This window comes from Falco biarmicus, chromosome 5 (genome assembly GCF_023638135.1).
Source record: "Falco biarmicus isolate bFalBia1 chromosome 5, bFalBia1.pri, whole genome shotgun sequence".
Classification (NCBI taxonomy): domain Eukaryota; kingdom Metazoa; phylum Chordata; class Aves; order Falconiformes; family Falconidae; genus Falco; species Falco biarmicus.
The window spans coordinates 34831810-34844120 of NC_079292.1; the positions used below are offsets into that span (position 1 = coordinate 34831810).

General features: G+C 42.9%; 1 protein-coding gene and 1 long non-coding RNA gene across 4 annotated transcripts in view; one reads left to right on the forward strand and one right to left on the reverse strand.

Moving 5' to 3' along the window:
* The window catches only part of LGR5 (leucine rich repeat containing G protein-coupled receptor 5), a 93210-nt gene extending 89593 nt beyond the window's left edge, over window positions 1–3617 (reverse strand). For 2 of the 3 annotated variants that reach the window (XM_056341011.1, XM_056341009.1), the window contains exon 1: window positions 3199–3616. In XM_056341011.1, coding sequence (XP_056196986.1) covers window positions 3199–3419 — 221 coding nt within the window. In that variant the 5' untranslated portion in view covers window positions 3420–3616. Of the gene's footprint in view, window positions 1–3198 lie in introns of all 3 variants that reach the window. The other variant, XM_056341010.1, reaches the window with a different exon arrangement.
* On the forward strand, window positions 3147–9431 carry LOC130150268 (uncharacterized). Its single transcript, XR_008822178.1, has 2 exons — window positions 3147–3200; window positions 4163–9431. It is a non-coding gene; the product is annotated as an uncharacterized LOC130150268 (long non-coding RNA).
* Window positions 9432–12311: the final 2880 nt, after the last annotated feature.

The window sequence follows — 12311 nt, forward strand, 5'->3', positions numbered from 1 at the left end:
TCTCTTTAATGAATAATTATTTAGGAGAAGTAAGGTGGGCCTGTGGTTAAAGAAAGGAGTTTGGATAAGGCATTCTGTCTTTAATTACCAGCTTTGTCATAAACTTTAACTGAGTAAGCCTTTCTTTGCCTCAGTTTTCCACATCACAGTAAATGGTAACAATATTTCACCAACTCACAGGCTTGGTTTGAGAATTAATGAGGGTCCCATGTGCAAAAGACCTGTAGATCCTGGCTTCTTCTTTTCACTGTGTACTGATAGGGAAATGACATGTTCTTAATTTGAAACAGAGACTCAGTGCTGCCCTTCATCAGCACATGGAATTCTCATTTGTTCAACAGAAATTGCATTAAATACATTGAGTACATTATTTAGCCTAAAAGTAAATGAGGAAAAAGGAACAGAAAGAAACTCCTGAATTTTCCTTGTCTGTCCTTAAGAAGTCTAACAGTTTACGGCAGCAGACACATAATCATAAATAAAAAGATTTTTTTGATGGGAGGCAAGATATCCTGCCTGGGAATATAAATAAGAATGAAGAATTGTGTAGCAGGTCCATCTGTAGACTACATTTAGCTCTGCTGCAAGAGCACCATCATTAAAACCATGCAAAATTCAGTCACCATAATATATCATGCTCTGTACACACTTGTCCCAACATAAAACAAATCTTAATGGCCTCGACATTTCAACTTTTCACACAATTTCCAGTGCATACCAAGAAAACCTTTACCTTTTGGGTTTTTTTTCCTATGCGTGTCCAGGTAAGATAAAAATGACAGAAAATTAGATAAAAACTTTTTGAGTCCAAACGTAACACAAGGTAGTACCACAGACCATTTTTTATCAGATATGTCTACTGTACAAGAACAGATTCAACTAGAGTAGATGGAGGTTTTGCTGGAAAGAGAGTTAATGTGAGTACACAGTTTTAATCTCCTGCTTTGATCTGAAGTAAAAATTGTCGCAGCACAAAAAGACATTTCTGTTTTTCTGGGGAAAAGAACAGAAAAAAATAATTAAGGAGCATCTTGTTGCCCACTACCAAGCTCAAGGAGGTAAACATCTCCTTAACAGGCAGGCGTGTTTTAAAATTTGCCACTGCTTAGCCATCTACAGACAATAAGACTTGACAGTTCTTTATTGGAAGGCAGGCAGGAGCTACAAGTCTGCATAATTAGGCAATAACTAATCAATCCAAGGATAACAGCATGGTAAATTTAGAAAAAGGGTCAGTGTAGCTACCTATGTGTATGAACCAGTATTTTACACTGTTATACTGCCTGTGCGCGGACTGGGTATGCCTGTCCCAGTGGTGTTTTTTTACTTCAGGGTATAAACTACTGAACAACACGGAATTCTTGACTGGAGAAAGACATTCCCCTGCTGAAGGACAAGAGGATTTAAAAACAAAAGTGCAGACCAGATCACAGTCCTACCGAGAAGCAGGTTACTGGAAGTATGTATCTTTTCAATGGCAGAAGACCACAGCAGCGGTATTTTTGACATCATCATGCATATTTACGGGGGTTTTTTTGGGGTTTTTTTTGGTTTTTAGCATTCCTGCAAGCAACCAAGAATTTAGGGCATCTGCTTCTTGGCACAGGCTATGTACAGCTTATGTATGCCTTTATACCTTCATTAACTATCTCTCTGCTTATTACTTTCCAAGGCACCAGAAAACATTACGTCTTGTGTATACCCCAAATCCTGACCTGCTGCTTTTGAAACCAGTGGCAGACCTCGAATGTGTCATATTGTTTTCTTCATTATGTATAGCTGAAGTTTTGCTGTACTGTAAGCGGTCATTCAGTAATGCTGACTCCTGCCTCGTAACACTACTAATAGCTTTGACTTTGAAATGTTTATGACAAAATAAGCTAAAACTGATCTTATTAAGGTAATTTCAGAACAGTATTTACACGTATAATATTCAGAAAAGTCAGCTGCACACCCTCTTTCTAAACCAATGCTACTTTCACTAAACTAAACTTTCTCCTAACATATAGTTAGTAGTTAAGATTTTATTGGTTACACTTCATTTCTACTTTGCCTATCCTGTCACATTGTACTTCTCTGAGGCCATTTCTAGGTTAGTTTCATCTGCTTTCTCAGATACAACATATGTTTTATGTTCTTTGAAGTATGGTATTAACAGATAAGTGAGTTCAGAATTATCACTTCAGTACCCCAGACACACAGTACCGTGAAAGCATCTTTACAGTAACCATAGCAGCAAGCGTGTCAACGGCATGTCAAAGTAGACAGACGGACAAGCACATTCAGAAACAGATGCACCGTACGCTGAATATGGAAGATAAGCATGAAATTAACAAGCTACTGGACATGCAACCATAAAGAAGTGTATAAAATCAGCAAGGAGGGCACTAAAATAACACTTGTACTGCACCAAGACTTTCAACACACAAACCCAAGAGAGGCTAAACGATGACCCTTCTGCCAAAGAGAAGGAAACAAAGAAAAAGTTTCCACACGATTCTGGGTGTTTCCTAATACAGAACTCCGCTCACGCCGTCACTGTCCCTACACGGTGCACGTAATGCGGCGCGCCCAGACGCAGCGGAGCTCCCCGCGCCGCAGCCCGGCCCGGCGGCGATGCCCGGTACTCGGAGGCAGAGGGCGGGGGGCGCCGGCCCGGGCCCGGCTCGGCCACAGGCACCTGCCCGCCGCGGCGGCAGCGCGGGGCTCCCCACCGTGCTCCGAGCGCCGCCCGCCTCCCGGGAGCTCGCTTTATTTATTGCCTTTCCTCAACCCAAGGGGAGATCTGTTAAAGATTAAATTGGCAGCAACCGCAGTTCAAAGCCCTGTCCCGGGAAGCAAAGGTGAAGATAAAGTCCCTGCAGATCGAATCGAGTTTCTGCTGTTGCAATCGCTTTTAATTACCCTCTAAACGGCACATCACACAGCGATCCTCCAGGCGCCGGACCGGGCACCGAGATAGCGAGATACCCATAAACGCTTTACAACCCGCCCGCTGATTAAAAACCGATTAGAATCTTATTTGAAGTCAGGTGTTGCCTCCAGGCAGCGGCGCGGCAGCGCACCGACCCCGCGCTCCTCCAGTCACCGCCGGGGGCCGGCCCGGGCCCTCCCGCGGGGCCGCCCCGCCGCTGCCGGCGCAGGGGCGGCCGCCGGTGCCCCCTCCCCGGCCCGCCCGCGCCGGCTGCCCACACTTACAGGTAGGAAGTGAAGACGCTGAGGTTGGTGGGCACGGCCGTGAGCCCCAGGTCGGAGCAGTCGGCACGGACGAGCACGCCCTCCTGCTCGCAGCGGCACGGCGCCGGGCAGCCCCGCGGGCGCTGCCCGCCGCCCCGCGCCCCCCGCCGCAGCCCCGGCAGGCAGACGAGGAGGAGGAGGAGGAGGAGGAGGGGGGCGCGGGCAGCGCGGCACGTCGCCATGGGGCCCGGGGGATACCTAGAGCTGCGGGGCGGCCGCTCTCATGCCCCGCGGCGCGGCGGGGGCGAAAGGCGGGCGCCCGTCTGGGCTCGGGGAGCTGCTGCGGCCGCCGCCGCCGCGCCGCTGTCTGTGGTAGCATCTCAGCTTACACGCTGCTTTAAAGCCCTGGAGCCGGCACCGCGCGCCCGCTGACGCCGCCCCAGCCTTGCCCGCCGTAGCGCGGCGGGCCCTGCCCGCGCCGCCGTAGGAGCGAGCGGGCGGGGGCGGCCGCGGGCCCGGCGGGCGGAGGGGAGGCGGAGGCGGGGGGGCTCCCCCCTCCCCCCCGCCCCCGCCTCCGCCTCCCCGCCGCCCGCCGGCCCGCGGCTGCTGCGCCTCTGGTCTCGCCTCAGGGCGGTGATCTCCCCTCAGGGCAGGGGGCCGCGCAGTGGACGTTTCTGGAAGGCTGCGGGACGGGCGGGACGGGCGGGACGCCCCCTACCACCACCCCCGCCATTCCATTTGAAATCAGCGCGTCGGTTGGGGCGGAGAAGGGGGGACGGTGCTGAGCCGGTGGGGTTAGCGGAGTGTCTCTGGGGTGCTGGGGCAGAGGCTTGGGTGCACCTTCGGGCGGGAAGGGAGCTCTAACCCAGGCCTTAATTCCAGCCAGGAAACCCGCCCGTCAGCTAGCAGCTGCCCGGCTGCAGAGTGAACCATTTGGAGATGGGGATCCACTCGCTTCCCTGGATCCCACTTGGTTAAATCGCAGGCTTGCTGAGGGGAAGGAGCCCGGCTGCCAAGGGAAACTGCCTTTGCAGCACGCCTGGTGTTGAAAGCTCTTGAGCTGTCCCTCGCCCAGCGCCCCACGTCTTGTCAGAGGTTTCCGCTCCTTATCATGCAAAAACTGGCCTTCGCATTGCTCTTCTGTGGCCGAGTATGCCAAAGCCAATGATGAGGGAAAGGTGAGGACGCCGATTTCTTAAAACCTTTTTGTTTCCCTCCAGTTTTCAGTGTGAACAAAGTGGACCGCAAGCTCCAGACTTGAGAGTAGCTGCTGGTTTAATAACCCGCTCCCAGCCCCAATTCCTGTTTAGACTGGTGACTAAATTGTTGGTCAGGCTACTCGGTATGCATTGGAGAGCATTAGTTAAAGGTTTTCTGCTACACTCTCTTTGAATTTACAATTAAGTTTGAAATGAGAGCCTAATGAAAAGGCTGACAAAATGCATGCTTTTATATTCTACCCAGTTTATAATCCCTATTCCCACCTCCGGACCATCATTTGATGTAATCTGAGCTGCAGAAGGATCTTGTACTGGAGCTCAAGTGCTTTATTTAAAATAATAAAAAAGGAATCTGCTGTCTGGCTGGTTAGACAGGCCAGAATGTTTTGTATATCTAGGCCTGTGGGGCTGCTGGGAAGCTTTTCCCCAAGCATCGCCTTATCCTAAGCTAATAAAAACAATGGTTGAAAGCATAGATTGTCCAGAAGAAATGCCTAAGGAGAAAAATTCTGCAGGAAGTGGAGTTTTCATTATGTACCGTGATACCTGTCAAGGAGATCTGTTCCCGAAAAACTTTGACTGTTACTTACTCGTGTCTAGTATCACTGCAAAACAGCAATACTTTTGTCACTGAATTTCATGGTTTTTAAGAAGTTTCATTCTGTGCTGAATACGTACATGCTAATGGTTTGATAAATTGTGAATACTTCACTTTCTTTTAGGGTGAAATAGTTTCTGTTGGGCATCTGTACTGCAAGATGGAGTCCTTATTGTGTGCTGCCAAAAGTCAGAATAGTTGTAGTTAACAAATAAGCAAATATTTTTCATAACTGTATTGAAACAGTATTTATATAACCTGGGACTATTGCACACGTTAATTTGTTTGTTCTAGAAAGCAAAGTGTATACTGTTTGTTCATTTTGTGTTGAGAATTTATCAGCTTGTGCAAGTTATCTGAAGTTAGACATAGATTAATTAGTAGTGAGGGTTTAACTGTAAAAATCCTCCTTTGAATGTTTATTTTGCATAAGTGCATTTGTTCAGCTAGCAACTTTCTTTGAAATGTGTAATGTACTTCCATTTTACTTAAAGATTTTGTGAAAGAAGAGTAGCTTGAGGATTAAAAGGATTTGGTAGGAATGGATATGGATAATTCCTATCTTTGTACATTTAAATTAGGCTGTACAATTATTTCCATTTCATGTTTCTCATAGATCTCTGGTTCTGCATAAAGAGAAAAGGAAAAACATTTGTCAGTTTGGTAACATCTCTAGGAGGTGCTGTTACTGTTCCAAAAGGCTACTGTAACTGTAAGATTTCCTGCAGGTTCTGACAGCTCAGCATAATGTCCTGGTCGCTTGAAGTGACATCCATGGTACAGCCATCCGTGGTCTTCAGCTTTTGTCAAGGTAGCAAACAAACCCCTTAGGGATCTCAGCAGAGAGCTCTCTAATCTCTTCCTGACTTCTGGATACTCAGGCAAAAAACCCTGTCTTCTGAATGTGAAATATACTGTGACAACCCTCCAGCTTAAATTTTATCAGTATAAAAGATATCTTTATGGAATGTTGTGTATGAAAAAACAAAATGATATGTTGCATTATATATTGTTAGCACACAAAAGCGTACCAATTCATGTCAAGAATGCACAGCAGATATATATTTAACATGCATCTTTTAGTTCATTACTTACGGCATGACAGATTTTAGACGTTATGTGAAATCTGATTTTAAAATAATGGACTGTAAAAAGAAAATCAGGTATCCAAAATATTCACTGCTATTTCTGTTTTGTAAGCTTAAACTGGATGAACTGATTTTAAAAAAGAGTGTGGCTACAGGATTTAACAATGGAAATTTATGCTGAATTGATCGGTTGTCCCAGCCGAAATGGAGTTTGAAGCAGAAACATTAACAGATCCTGCACCAGCTTAAATATTAAGGCAAGTCCAATACAGCACTGAAGTAAAAAGCATAGCAACAAAGGACAAGGTAGTTTACAGTTGACTGTAGCTTGTTTTTCCCTTTTCTGGCTATGGATGAAGGGTAAGTTCCTAGAAGGCACTACAACCATGCAGTTAGGCTGCAGAGAAAATAAAGCTCTTGTGCAGGGTGGAATTTCTTTTTCTGCCCATTGGGAGAAGAAATTCTTCATTGGATGTGTTGGAGTCATATATTGAAAGAGTAGCCTTTAGGCTGTGCTACTGTAGAGTGGTACTGCAGCTGCCCACTGATCTGTGCAGAAGGATCCTTTCCTTTTTGCATGACACTTGATTTGTCCTTTCATTCTGGTTAGCCCTACAGCATGGTGCACATCTTTTAAGATTTATCACTATATAGGGTTATTATACATACAGCAGAAGGGTATTTATATACTGTGTTCATTTGATTCCATATTTACCTATCAATATATGTTGACATTCATTTGCTTCATGTATCTATCATGTTTCACTGAGGATCTTAACCTAATGTGTATGTACATCACTGTATTAAGCCATGCAATGTTCTTCAGACCAAGGCAAGCACCATTTCTGTTTTACATAGTGATAAATGCTGGTACCTGAAATGTAGGATGATTAGGGTAGAGTCACTTCTAGAACCAGAAAGAAATACAGGAGTTTTAATTACCCTTGCTCAATTTACCACATGGCTACAGCTTGTCAGTCGCAATAATATTATGGATTATGTGTCATCAACTTGTTTTTGTTCAGGTTTTCATGCACGCCATATCATGCATCTTTAGAAATTGTCTTTTTATATTGGTTCTTTTGTTTGGCACAGTGCCACCTAGCTGCACTCTTCCCTCAACAGTTCTGTAGTTGGTATGCCGATTGTGACCAAGATGAAACATTTGACAGGTAAGATTTACTTGGGTTCACCTGAAATATTATTCAGTAGTCAAGTTGCTGATGGGAAGAAGGGACAAAAATAGAAGAACCTTATTACTATCACAATTCATACAGTGACAGTTGACTTATCCATGTAATTTTGAAGCAAATGCTGGTATGAACATTATTTTTAGTCTGAAAATATCTGATAGGAAAGCTTGCAACATTAGTGGAAAAGTCAGGATTGCCCAGGCACGTTTTAATAGCTAGGCATTCGGGAGAAGAAACAAGGAAAAAATGTAAATACGTAGGATGCAGATTTACTGAATGTTTGTTTGGAGGGAATGAAAGCTGAGCATTACAGCAATTCCCTGTTTAGGAAATAAAATCCATGTGTTAAAGTGAAGATGTGGAAATAAACTATGTGAAGAGAACCTTCTATTATTTTGAGTTGAGGTGGATGTGACAGGGAATTACAGCCAGGCTGCAAAAGCATTAAATGGGTATTTCACCAACATAAGAATTGGGCACTTTAAACAATACTTTAAATGATGCTTTTTAACTCTTTAACATTTACTGGTTTGTTGCCTTATCCTTGTAGGTCTCACATAAAGCCAAAAGAAGAAAGAAGAGAACGCGTAAGCTAGGTCTAAAGGTACATGAAGAACGGTAAGGCATTAGATGATGAATAATACTTTTTATCAGAAAGACTAATATTTGAAAACAGACAAGAGCTCTCATTTTGGCTCATCAGTCTTTTTTCTCAAGCTGTATCTAACTGCACATTCAAAGTTTTTCTTACTTGTACAGCTACGATACAGTTTCTTAAGAACTGTACCACATGGGAGTGTGGCAGCAAGGCAGGTCAAATCACCTGTAGCATTCCTCTAGTCGGGTATTTATATTGTAGTCTTAACTGTGCCTTCTGCTGATCAATAAATCATTGCAACAGGTCTCTGAACTGATTTGTCCTGATTTTACATGCACAGAAAGCCACGTAGTAGGTTTGAACCCAAATGGCAAGTGAGCTCAATTGTTTCTCAGAAGGACTGAAAGAAGGATGTGAATTTTGGAAGGATATGTTGTGTTGGATGAACCCTTTCACTGTTTCCTGAATTGCGTATTCTTGGGACTCTCTCACCTCACAAAAGCAATCAATAGCTACTTCTTCCATATATAGCACGTGTCAGAGCTGAACATTTAAAAATGCATTATTGTGCATTATAGCACAGTGATAAGTCCAGACAGTGCTACATTCTGTGGCGCTTGTCAGTGGGACTTTGAAGAAGGTCTCCAAAATATTGTTCATTTAATGCAACAAAGTTCAGGAGTCCTGTGGAAAGTCAATACCTCCACATCTGTGAGGAAGTGAACTCCAGTTCATAGAGGGCTGCAGGTGGGGTTTTTTTCCTTAACACTTGTAAAACATAAAACCTTTGAATATGTGTGCGCGTGGAGGCACATGATCTGTTTCTGTGTCCTCTATGTGCTGTGGTGATCTGCATTCTTCTCTGGGTAAAAGACAAGAGTTGATACATACCACGTGCAAGCATAGAATAATTTCTTAATTTAGCAGTTTGTGTAGAAATTCTGTCCAATCCTTTCATCCTTCCTTCTCTCACTGTGTCTGTGTGGCAAACACCCTGGGGTTCCTGTGGTTTTTGAAGTGTATTTACATGATACTGTATAGTGAGTGATTGCATTGTTTTGTAGTTGTCTGAAGGAGGTCACAATAATGGATTTTTTTTTCTTTTTTTGTAGTGGTTGTAATAGTTTCAGTCACTTTGGGATGAGCTGCCATGCAAAATAAATGTATCTAAGAAGCACAGAATTGTAACAAATTGTCAAAAGGCTTTAAATATGGTGTAATACCTTGTTTTCCTGTAAATTCCTCTCTAGAAGGGGGGAGGGGTCTGTATTTTTATTTCTGTCTGTGTATTTGGCCTCTGAGGTGTAAGCACAGACAGAGCAGATTTCTTTGCAGAGAGGGAAGTCAAGAATCTTCCGTTAGTAAGACCAAAAGATTTCAAACATCTCTATCATCTTGATAGCAGTGCTTTTCCTGTTCCTGACTAGGACTTCGGAAAAATCAAGCAGGAAATACCTTATCGGACTCCATTTTTCTACAAGTTTCTGAAAACTATTTGCATATTTCCTCGGGCAAAATTAATCAATAAAGCTTTTTAGTACATACTTAACCAGAATAGATGCTGAAGTGTCTTACGTTTTTGTGACTCATGTGCTTCATCCTCACTTTGTACCATGGTGATAAACTGGCAGGACATGTTACCCACCTCTGTTGACTCTCTTGAGTTGATACAGTCCCTTCTGCAGTAATGCAAAATGACACAAAGGGAGGGAAGGAGCAAAATACAGGTTTGTGACCTTCAACACATGCACAAAGCCTCCGCCAGAGCCTGCCAGTGGCACAGGTCATGTAGAATGCTTATATGGGTGTACAAGACATGCTGTTTCTTCTGCGTGGCTGGCAATCACGCAGGGCCCCTGCTGTAGGTGGAAGAAGGGAACTGTTCAAGAATTTGGACAGAGCAACCAGCAGGGATGAAAAGTGGAACTGTGCGCTTACAGCTGCCAAGGAGCTTATGCAGCCTTATGCAGGGGAGCATGGAGCAAAGGAAGAATGACTGCAGCACAGACGTTTATAGGAGGATGAGAGCAGCTGAGTTGGAGGAGCCCTTGTATTTGAACAAAGAGAATAGGGACACAAATAGGAGGTTTTGAGCAGGGGAATGACAGGGAGTTTTTTTTACAGCGAAGAGGAGGGAAGGTGGCACACAAAAAATTTGCAGGAGAAAAGGCAAGAAGCCTTGGTACCTGCAATAAACTAAGCCAGCTGAAATACACAACTCTGAAGTTTATATGCCCTTTCTTCTACAAACACTGCCCCTCATAGTGTTAATACTCTGTGAGTTGCTATATATTTGCACTAAACGTTTCTGAAGGATACAGAGATACATTTGTGGGCTGAATGTCAGAACTGGGGACTTACAGAACATTAACATATTTGTAACATGCATTGCATTGCTCTTCTGTTCCTTGGCAAGGCTGGTTAGCTGGCTTGAGGGCAGGAACGTTTATTTTAGGATTTGTTTGCCTTTGAGGCAAGCAACTTATTTGAAATAGTTTTATATTTATAAACCTCGCCTTAACAGAGTGTCAGCATAGACCCATGACACATAACATCTTTACAAAAGCGGAGAGCAGGGTGTTGCATCTTGTAGCTTCATCTTCCATCACTGAAGACAGAGGTACCTGCGGAAGGCACTTGCTGGCCTCTGGCTTCAAGCTGTGAGTATTCTTATCTCTGCCCATGGAGATCACACAGGGAACCTTGAAGATTCTTATAAGGCTAATAGAGTTGCCCATCCTGGATGGTTTGAATATCCCTCCAGCTGCTGTCATTAACCTTGAAATTTCCAAATGCATGGTTGCTGCAGGAATTTCTTTTTAAAGTGCGTCTGAAGTTCAAATTCGTAGTTCATAGACCTGGTCATGGAAGCCAATATATCTATTTCTGTTAATAACTCAGGCCTCTGAGGGTTTGGCAACTTTTGTTTAGTAGTTAATGGAGACAGTAGGAGATGAGGGGAGAGTGTTCATACCACCCAAATTTAATCTCTCAGGCATCTCTCTGAAGCTGATTAAGAGTAATAGACTCCTCTAGAAAGTGGTTCAAAGCACCTATGTTAATTATTTTATGTATTTGTGGATAGTTAAATCAAGGTTGCTGTGCCAAAGTATCCTTGCATTGATTATGGTTAGAGTTGCTGCTACAGTACAGCACAGCCTTGAGAAGTTATATGCAGGAAAGAGGAAACTCTGGCAAACAAGGACTAATATGAAAAGGCCAGGCTTAGTATATTCTGTTTACGAACATTTTTTGGTCTGCATTTGGCTCAATATATGAGCCCATGAGACAGGTAAAACAGAAGATTGAAAGTAAATCAGTGCTAATCATTTTAGTCTAATGCCACTTGGAATGGGTCCGAAGCAGCAGTAGTATAGAAAGCAGCGTTTGGTCAAGTTTAATTTTTCTCTTAAATATTTCTATGGTAAAAACAGATGGAATTTAAAAAATACAAATGAAAGAAAATGACAAAAGGAGAAAGCAATACATTGTGTTGAAAAATAATTACTTCTGAGTTTGACCATTTGGAGTGGATTTAAAAGAACCAAGTCAAAACCAGTGTATTTTTACTTTTTTCACTTTAATTGCCATTATAGGTTTTCCTTTTCAGGGAACACAACTTCATCTGTGGAACAAATACACACTTAATGCCCTTAATATTAAGAATAATAATGATTAATGCAGAATTTTAGAAAACATTATTATGGAAAGAAGTTAAATGTGTCAGGTCTGTTGGTCTGATGATTTTACAGAGTATTTCTTTGAACATGGGAGCTTAATAGAATTGCAATGATTTGGGGAGAGAAGACAACTCATAAGGGATGCTGCGTTGCTCGTGGGTGGCGATGCAGAATTCAGCTGTCCTCTTATTCTGCTTTAGAATTCTGTCCTCTCAACAGCTTGCAGCTTGACCCATTTGTAACAGAGAGCAAAATCTGCCCCTTCCATACAGTGTTTTAGGATTTGTCAGGTAATGCATTATGATATGTATATGTATGTGTGTATACAGTAGCATTGTATTCAACTTTTTTTAGGGCAGGAGTATATTATTCACAGGTGAATTTCAGTCAAATCAGATACTACTCTTTAGTAATGCTCATTTGTGCCCAGAAATCTTCAGAATGTGGTATTCCTATTTATTTACATATTCAAACTGTAACTGCTAATTTTGAGACACTAGTAGTTTTTGCTGTTCTAACTTTGCACAACTTAATTACAAATTGAGAACAACTTAAAAACGGTTTGAAAAGTTAGACTAAGTAAGCTATTTTGAAATCCTAAATTCAGATTTGCAGTGGTGATCAAAGATTATTTATGGTATATTTTACTTTGGAGCTTTAACATTTAGAATTTCCTCCAGTTTTACAGTTGTCCAGCAGTATATCAGCAAAGTTTTTTATGCTGCGTTTTTTAAGAGAACCTTCCTCCATACAGTAA